The sequence below is a fragment of the Corylus avellana genome, chromosome ca2 (assembly GCF_901000735.1).
Source record: "Corylus avellana chromosome ca2, CavTom2PMs-1.0".
Classification (NCBI taxonomy): domain Eukaryota; kingdom Viridiplantae; phylum Streptophyta; class Magnoliopsida; order Fagales; family Betulaceae; genus Corylus; species Corylus avellana.
The window spans coordinates 6,011,517-6,028,132 of NC_081542.1; the positions used below are offsets into that span (position 1 = coordinate 6,011,517).

General features: G+C 35.3%; 3 protein-coding genes across 5 annotated transcripts; 2 read left to right on the forward strand and 1 right to left on the reverse strand.

Annotated features, from left to right (window-relative positions):
* Positions 1-1,917: 1,917 nt before the first annotated feature.
* Positions 1,918-5,603, forward strand: LOC132170915 (GDSL esterase/lipase At1g54790-like). Of its 2 annotated transcripts, XM_059582070.1 has the most exons (6): positions 1,918-2,405; positions 3,227-3,505; positions 3,613-3,813; positions 3,893-4,059; positions 4,165-4,435; positions 5,077-5,603. In XM_059582070.1, the coding sequence occupies exons 1-6, from the start codon at positions 2,171-2,173 to the stop codon at positions 5,349-5,351; spliced, it is 1,428 nt and encodes a 475-aa protein (XP_059438053.1). In that variant the 5' UTR covers positions 1,918-2,170; the 3' UTR covers positions 5,352-5,603. The 2 variants fall into 2 exon arrangements, with proteins under 2 accessions (XP_059438053.1, XP_059438052.1); XM_059582069.1 differs by lacking the exon at positions 3,227-3,505 and having other exon boundaries at positions 1,926-2,405; positions 5,077-5,602.
* A 613-nt stretch (positions 5,604-6,216) lies between these two features.
* LOC132171532 (UPF0603 protein At1g54780, chloroplastic) lies at positions 6,217-9,650 on the reverse strand. Its single transcript, XM_059582867.1, has 3 exons — positions 9,074-9,650; positions 7,301-7,493; positions 6,217-6,650 (listed from the first exon to the last, which is right to left on the reverse strand). The coding sequence occupies exons 1-3, from the start codon at positions 9,503-9,505 to the stop codon at positions 6,403-6,405; spliced, it is 873 nt and encodes a 290-aa protein (XP_059438850.1). The 5' UTR covers positions 9,506-9,650; the 3' UTR covers positions 6,217-6,402.
* A 792-nt stretch (positions 9,651-10,442) lies between these two features.
* On the forward strand, positions 10,443-14,214 carry LOC132170953 (uncharacterized). 2 transcript variants are annotated; one of them, XM_059582114.1, is made up of 8 exons: positions 10,443-10,792; positions 11,619-11,698; positions 12,073-12,133; positions 12,666-12,723; positions 12,879-12,936; positions 13,249-13,321; positions 13,535-13,655; positions 13,988-14,214. In XM_059582114.1, exons 1-7 carry the CDS (start codon positions 10,472-10,474, stop codon positions 13,625-13,627), a joined length of 744 nt encoding a protein of 247 aa, XP_059438097.1. In that variant the 5' UTR covers positions 10,443-10,471; the 3' UTR covers positions 13,628-13,655; positions 13,988-14,214. The 2 variants fall into 2 exon arrangements, with proteins under 2 accessions (XP_059438097.1, XP_059438098.1); XM_059582115.1 differs by having other exon boundaries at positions 13,999-14,214.
* Positions 14,215-16,616: the final 2,402 nt, after the last annotated feature.

Sequence of the window (16,616 nt, forward strand, 5' to 3'; positions counted from 1 at the left end):
CTTAGTTGAAGGTTTAGCCTCTCAAGTTATTGAAAGACAAAACAAGATTAATTGAATTCATGGAAAATTTAGTACTTACAAATATGGAATCACAAAGTTGAAATCCAAAAACTAAGAAACCCTAAAACTCTCTTCTTTCTCCTCTGAAATCTCAAAATTCCCAGCCTCTCTAAACTAATTTCATAATTATCTATTTATAGACTTAAAGCTAGGGTTTTACAAGTTGAATTCGGATAAAATTGCTGTCAGATCGGATAGGTGCACTCGATTGCACACTTAGTGCGCTCGAGCGCACTCGAGCATCACTTCTCCTATGCAGTGCACACATGCGCGTGCGATGAACTTTGGACTGGGCGTGTATGCACTTGATCGTAGTATCCTGCAGTTTTTCCATACCAACCTACAAAACACTAAAGACACAAAACTAACACAGAATATTAGATAATAACATAGCTAAATGAATAATAAAAGTAAATTAAAGGGTCCAGATATACAATATTTGACACATATCAAGAATCACTGAGAGGAGGTGAATAGGTGATGCGCAATAACAATTACCAAACAAAAATATATGCAACACAATTAATAAAACAACAAACCACAAAAATGATCACTAAGGCCGGCAATCACATAATCAACATCAATTTTTATTGACTAAAAGAACTCTTCAAAGGTAAAACACTAGCTAAACTCAAAAAAACTAATTCATCCTCTATGAGAATTTACAAGTTGTGAACTCTACATATATTGATAGTAGAATTGAATTTGAAGTCTAGTTATTTGTCCTTGAAGTGAGATTCCTCATCATGATCATGATGGTCAGACTCCAGTGAGTTAATTGTGTGATTTCTTTTACTGGTTTTGGCATAGTTCTTGTTTTCTATGAATGTTTGAGAATATATAGTGCTACATCAAGGTTGTTTACAACGATAATGAGATGGGTTATGAATTTTATATATATATATATATATATATATATATATATCTTAAAAAGTTCGAACATAATGTGCAGAGATGAAAATATAGAAGTGATGACATTTTAAATCATGCGCTGGCAGAATGACAAAGAGCATGCATAACAATATATATATATATTTTTAATTATTAATTTTTTGCATGTTGAATATAACAATGTTAATAATTTAATAATAGACTCTTTGGCAAGAGTGCACATGAGTGACAAGACAAAACTATCTTTCTCGATTCAAGTAATTGCAGTTGGCATTCAGAAGATAATCGAGTTATATATCCTAGCTGTACAGATGTAAGATTTGGGTCCATTTGTTTTGGAATACAACGTTTTTGGTAAAAAGTTTTTTTTCTCTTTTTGAGTATTCAACGTGACGTAAATATTGGCCAACTTAAAAATAATTTCAGTTGATAAAGAAAAATAACATTCCCAATGTGTAAAATAGTTTATGCTTTTCAATGGCGTAAGCAATTTTTTTTGCCATCCTCTCACACCTTGTGAGAGAGCCATTTATGGAACCTACATGCTTAAGTCACAATTGGTGAGCTCCACAAAAATCGTCTTACAATGGCATGCTTAAATTACAAACAATATGGACAAATAATTACACTCATCTCAATCCCACTTCAAAAGCTTTCTAAACTTAAACTCTTCGATCTCCTCTTCATTGTCTCTTTATTTGTTGCAACTCTTCGAATTATATGATTATCGTATAAAAATTGAATGAAAATATAAAAAACATTTATAAATTTTTCATTATTCAAAAGGAATTACATTTTACGCGGAAAAAATACATACGGAAAATAAGTATGCCATGCGTGGAAGGAAACATGAAAGCCTTGCTTTCAACAGGGTGCCAATGTAGTGAGGCTTTTAGAACTCACTCAAGCTTCTCACAACCATCCAAATCTCCCTGTCATGAACTCAAACTATTAGAATCCGTATTCACGGGATTTTTAGTGCGACATGGCGCCCGTGACTTGGGTAATCCCACTCACCATTACTGCCTTGCTTCTCCCTCTCATTTTACCTTCCCATAATTCAAAGCAAATGTTCCTTCAGCTGGGAGGCTAAAGCAAGCTTTTCTTCCTTCCTTCCCCATCTACATATAACCCTTCTCTCTCATTATCCACTACTACTGCAACTGCAACTGCAACCCCTTTGGTCTTTGCTAATTACATACCATCATCGCCAAAAGCTATGGCTACGAAAACATTTCTTCTCCCAACTCTTGCCTTGTTTTCACTCTTTTTTCCTCTTACAGTTTCCATCGACTTCAATTATCCTGCCATTTTCAACTTCGGCGACTCCAACTCTGACACCGGTGAGTTCGCCGCCGGGCTCGGCGTTTTCCTTGAACTCCCCAACGGAGAAACATACTTCAAAACCCCATCGGGGAGATTTTGTGATGGTCGTCTCATCATAGACTTCTTCAGTAAGTTCCTCACCACTCCACGAATTTTTATGCACTTTCACTTTTTCTTTTTTTTTAATATCTAATATCCATTTTTCTGAAAAGAAATCTTACATTTACTTTCATAAAATTACCATTGAATTTTAGACGGATTAATATGTATATAATTTTAACATTACGTCAAGGAATAAGCTCTTAAAAGTACATATAGAGCTTGTTTGGGATTGAAAAATTAGAATTTTTAAGTCAAAAAAACGCTTTTTGGCAAAAGCTTTATTTTTAAGTTTTTGCCAAAAGTACATTTTGATCATTTTTAAGTTTTTTGAACCCTTAAAAGTGCTTTCAATTTTTTTTACCAAACATGTACCTTTTTTTCAAATGAAATTTTTAAGTGTTAAACGCACTTTTAAGCTTCTCAGACGCACACTCAAATATACTCATAATATTTACGTTTCCCGAATGAAAAACTAAGAGAAATGCTACATGTTCTTCCAAGTGCTTAATTTCTAACATAACAACGAAAACTATCTATTAACGGTCCAAAATTTAATATTGATTTTTAGTCCTACTTGAAGAACTAAACAAGGAAGAGCAATGTATGTGTTTCTTCACAGCCTTGAAGTGATAGATAAGAAGAAACGAGCAGTATGATATAAAGAGAATTGCCCATTCATAATCTGTGGGTCCTCTTGGCTTCCCGTAATTGAAAGCAAACTTCAGAAACACATAAATGACACACCAAACAAACGTCATTGTTAAGAGTTATCATAGACTGTTTCTACTCGGTGGTTACAATATGCGTGAAAGCTATCACAAGGCTAACTTGTGACAACTCCCCCCAGCCGCCCGCCGCCCTCCCCCTCCTCCTGCGTTAGCCATGGCTTCCATGGCATGCATTCTCCATATTCTCACCTTAGTACTGTTCATCTGCATCTGCTTACCTCTTTCCGAATCCATTCACTTCAATTTCCCTGTGGTTTTCAACTTTGGTGACTCAAATTCTGACACGGGTGAGCTTATTGCCTCCGGGATTGAGAGCATTAACCCTCCTTATGGACAGAGTTACTTCCATAAACCATCTGGGAGATACTGTGACGGCCGTCTCATTATTGATTTTCTCAGTAATTTCTTTATTCTTTCTGCTTTTCATCTCAACTCTGTATTCCCCTTTTTCCTCTGTTTTCAAGGATACTGTCTCATGGTTTATTTTTTATACAAATTGTTGCAGTGGATGCAATGGACAAGCCATTTCTAAACGCCTATCTGGATTCAGTTGGCTTGCCAAGTTTCCGAAGAGGGTGCAATTTTGCAGCTGCAGGGTCCACCATACTTCCAGCAACACCAACATCTGTCAGCCCATTCTCATTTGGGCGCCAGGTGGCTCAGTTTCTCAGATTCAAAGCGCGGGTTCTCGAATTGCTATCTCAAAGTATGTACCCAGATCATCTTATTTAAGTTTCAACGTATGAAAGTTCATTGACGAAATAATATTCTTAATTTTGTTTCAGCTAAGAAACTTAAAAAGTACCTCCCAGCAGAAGATAATTTTGGGAAGGCGCTTTACATGTTTGATATAGGCCAGAATGATCTTGCTGGTGCCTTTTATTCCAAGTCATTAGATCAGATACTTGGTTCAATTCCAACAATCTTGGTCGAGTTTGAAACAGGAATACAGGTCAGCTTCATCCATCACTTGCTAAATAAATGATTATTTTGATTCACTGACAATTAATTAACTAAACACAAATTGCTGTTTTTTTTCCTTGGCTTGTTTTTTCAGAAACTATATGATCAAGGGGCTAGGTATTTTTGGGTACACAACACGGGTCCTCTTGGATGCTTGCCTCAAAATATTGCCAGATTTGGAACTGACCCTTCAAAGCTGGATGGGCTAGGATGTGTCAGCTCCCACAATCAAGCTGCTAAACTTTTCAATCTGCAGCTTCATGCTCTCTGTAAAAAACTGCAGGGCCAATATAAGGACGCAAATGTCACATATATTGATATCTTTTCCCTAAAGTCCAACCTCATTGCAGATTATTCCCTATATGGTGAGTTTTCTTCTGGGCACTGTTTTTATTTTCTTTGAATTCTTTCATTTCAATACCTTAACTTGAGATACACTTATTTCGTGGACAGATTGATACTTGAGTAACCTTGTAATTTGTATCATTAGATCTTGAGGCGGAGCTCATGCTCAATTTCTGGTTCTTGCCAATTACCATATTTGTATTAACTCACCTTAAATATCATGAGAGCACAATGTAGCTCTTGGAGTAATCCACAATGGTAGACATCAGTGTCTAACACCGAACCACCCGAAAATTCTTGTGTCTTTTCTCTCCCTTTGCTTCCACTATAATTCTTGTATTATATATTTTATATACGAATTTCTACACACAGTATGCCTACATCACAACATACTTGACAACCACTCATTTCCTTCATCCACTTTACTTTGTTTTTATGTTCAAGATACCTGCTTCCCACTCTTCCTTTTCTTTTAGATTATCAAATCAGTTAGGATGGTTCTTCCCGGGTGTTCCTTTCATTCAAAATCATTAGAACTACCTACAAGAATTCCAAACTTAAATGAAATAATTTGAGGTGGCTTGGTCTCAAGCCAAAAAAGATGATGCTTTTTCAGATATGATCATATTAAAGTTGATTTTTGTTGGATATTAATTTGCAGGATTTGAACAACCTATTATGGCTTGCTGTGGGTATGGAGGTCCACCACTGAACTACGACAGTCGCATTAGCTGTGGGCAAACAAAGATCTTGAACGGGACATTGGTCACGGCCAAAGGGTGCCTGGATAGTACTGAGCATGTCAGTTGGGATGGAATTCATTACACTGAGGCTGCAAATGAGTATGTCTCATCACAGATACTCACTGGAAAATTTTCTGATCCACCTTTCTCAGATGAAATGCCTTTCCTTCTGAAGCTCAAGTTCGAGAAATAGAATATGCTTATTATTATTATTATTATTATTATAACTAATTCATTTTTTCTTTTTTCTGATATGTCAACTTCTTTGAGTATTTGTAAGCCATCATTCAAAATGAAAAGTTGGTATCTTTACTGACTGGAAACTAGTAATGCTGGATGCACTTCATCATATGAGGTGGGCTGTGTAGCCCTCATCAATTGTTTATGTTAAATGACGGATATTCGATATACCTCACTCCAAGCAGATCTTTCACAGGTTGAATTCATTGTTCGTCTCACAACCCACATCTAATGCATAATCTTGAACTAGAGCTCTTCTTCGTCGCCTAGGAGGCTACTAGAGTCTCGTTAGAATTTCCGCACTTCAAATTCTAGGGCTAGTGATGGTTACCCTAGAGATTATGAATGTGAACAGTATTTTTTAAATTTTTTTCTAAGTGTTCTTTTAAAACATGCTTTTAGTCTTTTTAAACAGTAATGTTATTTAGTAAATCATGTATAATTACCATATAACTGGATGACGTGGCAGTAAAAATTAGCCATTGTAAAAGTAAAATAAAAAGTGCTAATCCAAGAGCTCATTTTTACTGCAACATCATGTGGACTCTCCACGGGTCAATCTAATTTCCAACGGTTTATACCTTTACCTATGATTTCCAAATTGGTAAAACAATTAAGACAACATAGCCTAGGCTTATAAGTGAAAACCTTGCAGCCTTTCATGGTTTTCATATATGAGTAATAGCTTTCTTGAATAAAAGTCTTCATGATTCATTATAGCCAAAACCATACTCTCTCTCTTGAACCCTTTTCTTTCTCAGACCTTCAACCATATTGGAGGTTAAGTACCATGTTTCATGCATAGGCTCGGTTCCACATTGACTATTATTTCTTTACTTCATTGGTCTAAGAGACAAGTCCAACACATGATTAACATATTAACCAAAACTCACCAATTGTGAGTTTCTGATCAACCATTGTAACATGATGATTTGTACAACAGCATGTTACACATGATTTTGTGAATTTTAAGGGTAATAATTTGAAAGACAAATCTAATGTTACTACTTCCTGGAGACATAAGCATAGTATTGTGCCATAGGAACAACAAAGGCAATCACTAACAAACCTCCAACTACAAGAGAGAATTGTCCCCGCTTCTCCTCTGTCTCTTCCCTGGTTTTGAAGTTGGATTCACGTTTATTGTCTTTAGTCGAGGGTCCACCAGTATCTGGGAGCCCATCAATGGCAGCAACTAGTCGTTTGGCACTGCTATAAACAGCTTCATTGTACTTCTCTTCTGTAGCCAAGACTGCAATTACAAATCCAACAATTTGATCACTACAACTGCAGTATCTTCTGAAAAACAATAGAAGAAATTTACTGCTGCAAATCATCAAAGGAAAATTTTATGACTTCATTCCTAAAGGTTGTTTGATCCTATCTCTTATATCTAAGATATCATCTGAAGTAGAGGATATAAGTGGCAAATAAATGGAAGTTTTGGACAGATATACATCCAAAATTAAAACATACCAATTATAGCTTCATCTGATTTCAAAATAAAATTGCAAATCTAAAGTAATACAGATATTACTTTAGATTTATGTCTGCGCAAGGGTATTGGTTTTGTTTGAAACTAGCTAGCTTGTATTGAAGAGCAAAAATACACCCAAAAAAATACAAACCAAAAACGCATATTTGAAAAATTGGTAAAGGATGCTATCTTTGACCTCTTTATGTTCTATGCCTATTATCTTCTAAGCTCATTGCTTTATGGGTAAAACATTTTTACTTTTGCAACTATCCTCTTGTTTCATGGTTTTTCAAGATAGTTTCAATTGAACATTTATGGTGTTAGAATGAACATAAACATTACCATAATCTTCTCAAAATCAAATGCGATTGGATATAAAGTTGAATAATTTTGATTTAAAGGATGAGAAATAAGTGCAAGGTTACCAGGAAGATTTTCTGCTACAGTGGCATCAAGAATAGTTTCTCCAACAGCCTGGACAAATGCAGGGCCACCTGTGATTGCCCCTTCCTTTTGACTGGTAACAAGCACGACAATACCCTTATTATTGCCCTCTTCTACTGAGGGATACCAACGCTCCAAAACTTGGTCAGCATACTCAAAGGCATCAGCTTTGCTCTGCAACCAAATGTTACAACTTTTAAACAACAATAAAAAGCCCTACGCACTTGCATTCTTGAATTTCTTATCTTTATAGACACAACAGTCCAAGGCTATTGCATAACTTCTGAAGACATAGTATAAAGCAGAGCCTTTTTCATTATTTGTGCCTTAAAAGTTGCAGAAATAAATATAGGAAAATAATTAAGGTAGGAAAAACTACACTTTTTTTTTTATCGATGAGTTGAACAAAGAACAACAACAAACATTGAAATCAAACACAAAAAATACAGAGACCAAATACATTAAAAAGAACTCTATTCTTGCCAGCAATCCAAAGCAAGTCCTTTCCACAGCCCCGATGGGAATCCTCATTGATGGTGGTAATGAGCAGGAAAACTGCCAATAGAGCTAGTTGTAGTGACTCATGGTGGATGTTATAGGTGCAACAAAAAGCACTCTAAACATTCTTAATTGCTGTCCAGCTTCAGAGGGAGCTAGGAAGACTAAGAAGCAATTGAATAAGTAGAAGAGGAGTCCCCTTCAAGGACGGTGTGGCAAAAAAAATGAAGAACTGAATTTTTTGTGGCCAGATAGGGATTTGGAGGTTCCTGCACACCAAAAGAGCTTTACAAAAGAGAGCCAAAGGAGCTAGAATGGAGGAGATCTGCCGCAAGAACCAAAAGGGTCATCGGCGCTTGTAGCCCACGCACGCCACAACGAGGGGTTGGGGACTGGTGGAAGGTGAGTGGGGACTAGCGAGGGTAGAGGAGAGGCGCATGAATGGTGGGGGTGGAAGGATTGTAGTACATCTGACTGCCAAAAAGAGCAACAAAAACAAAGGGAGAAGGAGAAAGGAAAAAACCAAGAATGGGACGGAGGGGAGGAGTACATAAGGGTAGAGGGTGGAGAGGAGGGGAGAGCAGAAACTACACTTACCCTCTCAAACTTACACTTCATTTGCAATTCCCTTCTAACTTTAAAAAGTGACAATAACCCCCTCAAACTGCATAACACTTTCGGTTTGCAACAGAAATTGTGTCAAGTGACCCACACATGATTTAAATTGTCCAATGAGGTGTAAGTTCGAGGGGTTAAGTATAGTTTCCCAACATAGATCTTATATATCTAAATGCTTGGGAACAGAAAAATTAGACGCCTAAGAGAATCATACGAGATAGCTGAGATGTACATAAAAAGGAATCCTCAGTTCTCCCAGAAACCAAACAAATGTTAGTGATCCAAATAACAAACTGTTCAAGGAAAAAACACCAAAGGAGTCAAACAATAGTAAGTTAATATACATATCACACCACTTCTACCCTAAAAGCTTAAGCTAATGGGTTTGGGTCCATTTATGTTTATTAACAACTATTTTTCCTTATATTTTCTCAATGTAGAACACAAACCTCACAAGTACATACACAACACAAACCGTAATCCATTCGTTTAAATCATCAACCTCACACTATACTAAACTGGTATATCAGTACATGCATTTTTTTTTCTGCTCAATATCAGTATATGTATACTAACAGAAGCTTGTTATGGCAAAAAAAAAAAACAAAAAACCAAAAAAACAGAGAAAAAACACTCACGGTTAGCTTTCGAACAGTGATGAAATTGATGCGGAAGTTCTTCCTCGACTCCAAATCCGTCAACAACCTCTTCAAATCCGATTTTGTCACCCGACTAAGCACGCCTGCATCGTCAACAACATATGATTCTTTAGGTGGCCCCTCATTAATCACATCAAATTCAGAAGCTAATGCATTGCCACCAGGCAAGAGTGGGCTAAAATTGAGTGCTAGAGTGACAGCTAGAGCTGCCAGCCCTTGTTGGGCGTGTGAAAGCCAGCTTGTGGGTGTTGGTAAAGATGAAGTTAGTGATTGAGGTTGATGTTTTTTGGTAAGAAAAAGAGAATTTGATCTGGGTTGGATGGAGGAGGAGGAGGAGGAAAGGGTCTTTGAACAAGAAGATTTGGGATTGAAGAGAGGGGAGAGAGAGCGAGGAGAGAGAATGGTTTCCATGGAAGAAAGCAGCAATCAAGGAGATTCACAAATGATGAAGCATGAGGGGGAGGGAGAGTGACAAAGCAAAGGAATGATTTTGATACCACGTTTTTTGTTTCTGTGTTCTGTTGGGTTTGGCATTTGGGTGGTTTGGATTTGTTTGTTTTGGATTGGCTGTCTGAATTTGAACCAGGATAATGCATGTTAAAAGCTATAAGGACATTTTGGTCCATATGAGTTACAATCATCCAAATGGATAATAATCTTTATATCTAATATTTCCCGTATTTTAAAATTTGAGTTTTCAATTTTTTTAAAAAAAATAAAAAAGAAATCTTAACTAGATTCTAATCTAAAAGCTTTGTTACCATTTCATTAAAAATAATTTAGTCTGTATTTTGAGGTATTTTTTATTTTTAGTTTTTCTTTTTAATTTTTTAATTTTTAATTTTTTTATAAAAAGTGTTCTAATACATCATAAATATAAAAAAAGTTTTAAATATTTTATAAAATTTTTGTATTTTAAGTCGTTTATTCTTATGGCGACTCGTTGAGAGCCTCATGGGGAAATCTTTGATATTTTATGACAACTCAAAAACTGGGATAAGTATTTTTTAATAATTTTTTGTTCAAATTGTTAGTAATTCAGATAAAAAATATGAAAAACACCCACTTATTTTAACAAGTAGGTGAGTTGGGTTGTTTGAAACTTATTTAAACAGGTGAGCTTTATAAAGCTTTCATATTTATTATTTATATTATTAGCAATTCTGATAATAAAATTATTAAAAATCTTAATCCAAAAATATCTTTGCCTAAAAATATGAACAACATAAAGGGTCGGCTGATGACTAAAACAACCTCCCATTTCTCTCAAATTCCCAAAGCTACCCTCAAATCCTGACATACAAAGAAAAACTAGGCCATGTCCCCACATTATCTTCCTTCAATTTTCACCAGCCATGAATACCATTCCATTCTCTCATGGCCTTTCTCTCCCTTTCTCCACACCCACCAAACCCTCCCCAAAACCCCAGCCCTGCCACCATAAAACCCACTTCTCTCACAGCTTCCAAACCCACCGCTTCCACCACTTCCAAGAGGCACTTTCTCCTCAAAACCACTTCACTTTTCATCATTTCCTTGACCCCAGCATACCCACTTGCCCATTCTTCAGCTGAACCTTCACTGCCTCCGAAACCGGCTCTTTCCGGCATTGCAAACACCAAGTCTTGGTTCCAGTTCTATGGTAATGGGTTCGCAATTCGGGTGCCGCCACAGTTTGAGGACATCACGGAGCCCGAGGTACTCTGATCTCACATCTTTTTTAATCCTTTTTGTACATATATAAGCTAGGAAGAGCTGAAGAGGATTTATGTTCTTTAATGTTATGGAATGTATGCACTTGTAAAAGGTATTCAAATCAAGGTGCTAATTTGACAGTAACGATAGGGTGAGAAAATTATATGTGAGGCACATATTTTGGAATAGCATTAAATTGTCTGAATTGTGTGGTCTGGAGACTTATGAGTTGTGAATTGTAATTGAGGTTGAGGTTATTTGGTTGCTTGATGGTAGGTGTGGCAATTCATGTTCGTGTGTTGGATTCGCGTATCGTGTCCAAATTGCCGGCCTTTATGTTGCACATTGGGTTTTGGTTGTGTTGAGGCATGAGTATAAGATTATGTAGGTTAATTCTAACCCGACCCATTTAGTTAAATGAATCAGATATCTCAACCTTAACCCGCTAAGTTTGTGTCGGGTTCGCAAGTCATATCAAAACTTGTCAGCCCTACTTAGTGGGCAATTCTGCCACTTCTTTCTCAATGAAAAGAAACTCTGATTCTATTTCTATTGTATAAAGTTAGTTCGATTTTTTATATTTTTCTATCTGACTTTCACTCTTTTTAAATGCATGCTCTTGCAATCATATATATGTTTAGTGGTCATCTGTTTTCATCATAGCATTGGTCACTTTTGATATGTTAAACTTTAAAGACCAATGCTGTAAGAGTCATTTTATTGATTTTTGAAATTGATCTCTTGTTTGGGAGTATATTGAAGTCTAACTATTGTCTTTCTCATGAACTAAAATTTGTTAATCTACTGGTTATAATGATCATTGTTGTAGGATTACAGTGCTGGATTGTCTCTATATGGAGACAAGGTAAAGCCTAAGACCTTTGCGGCAAGATTTGCATCACCAGATGGGTATATGATTTCATATAAACTCACTTCTCTTAGATGGTTTAATATATTAGCTCAGCAAAAAAAGAAAGAAACAAAGATGATTTAATCTTTTTATTTATTTATTTTCAATAGGATAAGTTGCATGATAGCTTTTGCTTCTCTATCCTACATATTGTTTGCTTTTACATTCTTTATTTATGAATGAAGAAAAAAAAATCAACTATTTTTGTGAAGGCAATAAACTATACATAAGCATCATAATATTCACCCAAACAGAAAAAGAGGGAAAATGAAAATATAAACATAATGGGGTGTACTATAATTGTTTTTTGCCAACTGTATTTGTCATACGTATGTATATATTTGATTTTTATTTGTCTTGTTGTTTGATGTAGATCTGAAGTTTTGAGTGTTGTCATTCGCCCAACCAATCAACTCAAGATCACCTTTTTAGAGGTATGTTTAGTGGCAGTCATGAAGTTTCAGTACTTTATCTACAATATAAATTTAACCGTAGAGCTTTATTACTTAATTGGATCAAATAGAATAAATACTTATAGACTGTTGTAGTGGAGACTTCTCTTATTTTTTCTGGAATAAATTTAAGCCACATAAAACCAGTGCTAAATAGCAACAATTAAGTGAGGTTTGATGGACTGTGAAAAAGTATGAGGTGACTGCTTATATACACACATATTATATACTTTGTTTGTGTAAAAACAAGAGTATTGAGGGGTTTTAATTGTCAAATTAATGACAATTAACACTTGATTACCATTTTGGCTTCCAATCTGCAAGACCGAAATTCAGAGATTTTGTCTTTGTGTCTTGGGTTAAAGACCACATTGTTCATGTCAATCAAGCTTCTGAAGTATAAGATGTTCATTATATCGTCATGAAACACATTCAGTAATTATTCTTAGTTCCATCCATTATTCTCCATAATTATCACCCTGAATACTTGCATGATATTTGCTGACCTGAACAGGCCAAAGACGTTACTGATTTAGGTTCTTTGAAGGAGGCTGCAAAAATTTTTGTTCCAGGTATATCATGTCCCTCCCCACCTCCTCCCCACCCAAAAAAAAAAAAAAAAAATTCCAAGAACTATCATATGGGGAGTAGGACATCTAGTCATGTTCTTATCTTCCTCTGCTATCTCTGGCATTGGTTTTTAATTCTACTCATGCTGCGTTTGCAGGTGGGTCCAATTTATACACTGCAAGAACTATAAAAATAAAGGAAGAGGAAGGTCTCAGGTAATGATGGCAAGGCTATTAATAAAATAATGGTTTCTATTGCTATCAAAGTGAAGTGCCTTAAGAAGGAAATGGAACATTTTTTCCTTTCAGTGAAAGAATATTGTTCTCCCACAATCACCTTCCCCCAGCCCTACTGTTATTAGCAATAATAGAATATACATTGCTTGGAAATCCAAATGTATTACAATAATGGCTCGTTATCTTAAAGTAGTTGGGACATCAAATACAGACAATTTCTTCTAAGTGCTGTATGCATGTTCTATTCACAATTTTTGTTTCCTAATGTTTGATGTTTGGTATATATTTCAGGACTTACTACTTCTATGAGTTTAGTAGAGATGAACAGCATGTAGCCCTAGTAGCTGCTGTTAATAGTGGAAAGGTTTGTTTATATTTTTTAGTGTTAAATACTTGTTTGTCAAAAAGCTTATCATGTATATAGTAAGACTTAGTGCCTTGTGATAGATATCATGCGAGTCAATTTGGCCTGGTAGTTAATTGACTCAATAGATCTCTATTCCCATGAAGAACTTACCCAAAAAACTTAGGGATCTGATTTGATGCGAAAATCATGATGCCTTCTTGTCATTTACAGGCAATTATTGCTGGAGTAACTGCCCCACAGTCTAAATGGGACGATGATGGAGTCAAGCTTCGGTCTGCTGCTATATCACTAGCAGTTCTCTAGGCATGTGACCCAATGATTCAATAAGCAGGTATGTGGAATCAAATTTCTGCTAAAATAATACTGGATTGAATTTCTTTAGAGAAAATAAATGGATGGTTTGTTGCTTATTATTCTTCTATTGTTGCTAAATTATTTTCAAATGCAAAAAGGGTCAGCATATGAATTATGATATTGAGAGTAGAGTGTTAACAATTTTGGCCAAAAGTTAAGAACTGTGATGTTTGAAAAGAATTACAGGAGAAAATGAATTATGATTAATTTTCTGTGACAAAGAGATGATATGATCCATTTGTCACATTTACTTATTTTTTAATTTTTCCTGCATCCAGATTGTTTTCTCATTCTTCATACTATATGCAGCTGCATTACAGATGGATTCAAGATGCATCCAGCATTTGATTAGTCATCCTTGACTGAATTCCTTCTGCTTCCATATTCATTGCAAATGGTCAACTGTCAGCAGCTTCCTTCCTAGGAGACTTTTCATGCAAGCTAGAGTTGATGAAAACTTGACTTAGAGGGCATTTTTACCATTTTTTAGATTGTATCAGTTGATTTCTCTTCAATATTTGAAATTTTGAGCAATTCTTTCAAATTCTTGACTCCCAAATATTTATCTGGTTGTTCTTATTGTTAGCCCAATCAATGGCTTAAAATGGGCCTTTTTCTTTCCCGTTCAGCTACAGCTACAAATGGGTCGAAAGCAGGCGATTAATGTGTGACGAGTGCAGCATTAGTAATCAGATTAGAGTCGTAGACACCTATATACTCTTCTGCTAATAATTGGATACAAACAAAAAAAACAAAAAAAGAACTAAAAATAACCAAAGCAAGGAAGATTTAGCATTAAATAAGGATGGATGGCCTGTGTTGATTTATACAAGACTAAGAAATCGATACGAACCCAATATAAAATTAGAAGATTAGGGTTGAGAGGTTTGACCCGTTTAATTAAATTAGTCAAATTATAATTAACCTATATAATCTTTTACTCACGTCTCGACACAACACAACCTGAATTCAATACGCGCACATGATTGATATATGCAAATATCTAAGTGAATATTACTTGATCAACATCCAAACAAAATAAAAGAGACATTCTCTGATTTTTCGTTTATTTTTTCTTTCCTTAAAAACTCAGATCATAAATGTTAAAACCTTTTTTCAGGAAACAGCTTGGCAATATGAAATCCAACATTTACCCATGTGCAGATGAGCTTGCATATGTGGATGATTGGCTCATCCAAGTTTCAAGATCTGCTATAAACTTGTCTCTGTTTGTGATTAAAGTGCCCTAACGTGGACAGCTAAATTATTTTATCCCTGGCTGGATCCCATTTGGGTGCATTTGTTGTACGAAGCACGTTTATATGTACCAGCTATCAAGTTAATTATATCAATACCGAATATTTTCAGTAGAGCACGTGTCTCCGAGTTTTGCTACATTTTAACTTGGAGCATTTTTGACATTACGTTGGAGAAATATAGTTTTTAAGTCAAAAAATACTTTTTTGGCAAAAACTTTATTTTTAAGCTTTTCAAAAGTGTATTTTGGCCATTTTGTTTGGCTTTTTAGACTCTTAAAAGCACTTTCAATTTTTTTTTTACCAAACGGATACTTTTTTCTTTCAACAGACTTTTTGAGTGTTAAACTCAAGGGCTGAGAGTCAGTAGGTAATGTCGGTTTCGGTAGAAAAATTTTGTTTTCGCATTTCGCACCGACAATGTCGATAAAGTCAAAAATTTCACCGACTTATTCCGCCAACTTTTTGTTCTGTCACCGAATGGCGGTCAATAAGTGAAAAAATGAAAAATTGATCGGCAAAGTTGGTTCGGTTAGAAAAACCTCTTCTGCCTACCGCACCAAAAAATTCGGAATAGAAAAAATCATGCCGCCTCCCGTCCATCATCTAGGCGGTCACAATCAGCTACGGTCGAAACTCGGTCGAAAATCGGTCAATTGGCAACGAGGCGGTGAGTTTACTCAGCCCTATTAAAACGCACTTTTGAGCTTCTCAAACGCACACTCAATCAAACGCTTAGTATTATTCCATGTTGTATAGACATAATTGTTACAGAAATACTTGGTCAAGTAAATAATAATAATACCATTTTACTACATGTGGTTTGTAACTTCATTAAAAAGCTACCTAGGTTTTTAAAAATGACAGTTTTACTACATTTGCTTTGTATGTTTATTAAATTCTTACTTCCATCCAAAAACATAATAGTCTTTTTGTAACAAATTAATTTTTCGGATTGCGAAGAAGTATAAAAATAACATGATAAAATCAGCTAATCACATAGAATGTCAAAATTTACGTGGTTGCCTCGGCTTTTAATACAACTTCGTAAGTGAAAAATATCTGATTTTCTACGTGATGCTACTACGTACATATTAATTTACACACAGGAAATTAATTACCATGTATAAAGTTTTTTAACCACAAACTCACCTCAAATTCATAATGTAGCATAGCATTTAATTAAACTTCATACTTTATTAAACACAACCTTATAATGTTATTACAACTCAACCACTAATGTCATTAAGTACATCAGAAAGTTGCCAATAATGGCATACTAGCTAGAACGATCAACTACAAAAACTGTCTTAAAAGTAAGTAAGATCTTCCCAAAAGTTGAGACTTCTTGACAGCCTCATGAACAAAAGTTTAGACACGCATCCCTCAACCTCATCACCAACATAATATAAAATTACCATAATTTTACAAGACTGCAAGTATAAGCACCATTTTATGATCTATCTTTGAAAAATCACTTGCAAACATTTTAACTAGTTCAGCCACCGTTAAAAAAAAAAAAAAAAAAAAAAATTCCTCAAGGGGACCGACCCTAGTTTTTTTATTTTTATTTTATATTTTTTAATTATAAATGATACGAGTCACATTATGATTGGCGCGACTATAGCACGTTAACAGATTATGTCCACTTTTCTAATAGCATGATTTTGTTTTTGATTTTT

Coding starts and splice junctions, on each gene's coding strand:
- LOC132170915 (XM_059582070.1), top strand. CDS start 2,171: ATGGCTACGAAAACATTTCTTCTCCCAACTCTTGCCTTGTTTTCACTC. Junction 3,506..3,612: donor TCTCATTATTGATTTTCTCA/GTAATTTCTTTA, acceptor AAATTGTTGCAG/TGGATGCAATGGACAAGCCA. Junction 4,060..4,164: donor AGTTTGAAACAGGAATACAG/GTCAGCTTCATC, acceptor TTGTTTTTTCAG/AAACTATATGATCAAGGGGC.
- LOC132171532 (XM_059582867.1), bottom strand. CDS start 9,505: ATGGAAACCATTCTCTCTCCTCGCTCTCTCTCCCCTCTCTTCAATCCC. Junction 7,494..9,073: donor TCACTGTTCGAAAGCTAACC/GTGAGTGTTTTT, acceptor ATTTGGTTGCAG/AGCAAAGCTGATGCCTTTGA. Junction 6,651..7,300: donor TGTAGCAGAAAATCTTCCTG/GTAACCTTGCAC, acceptor TTGTAATTGCAG/TCTTGGCTACAGAAGAGAAG.
- LOC132170953 (XM_059582114.1), top strand. CDS start 10,472: ATGGCCTTTCTCTCCCTTTCTCCACACCCACCAAACCCTCCCCAAAAC. Junction 10,793..11,618: donor AGGACATCACGGAGCCCGAG/GTACTCTGATCT, acceptor TCATTGTTGTAG/GATTACAGTGCTGGATTGTC. Junction 12,937..13,248: donor AAGGAAGAGGAAGGTCTCAG/GTAATGATGGCA, acceptor TATATATTTCAG/GACTTACTACTTCTATGAGT.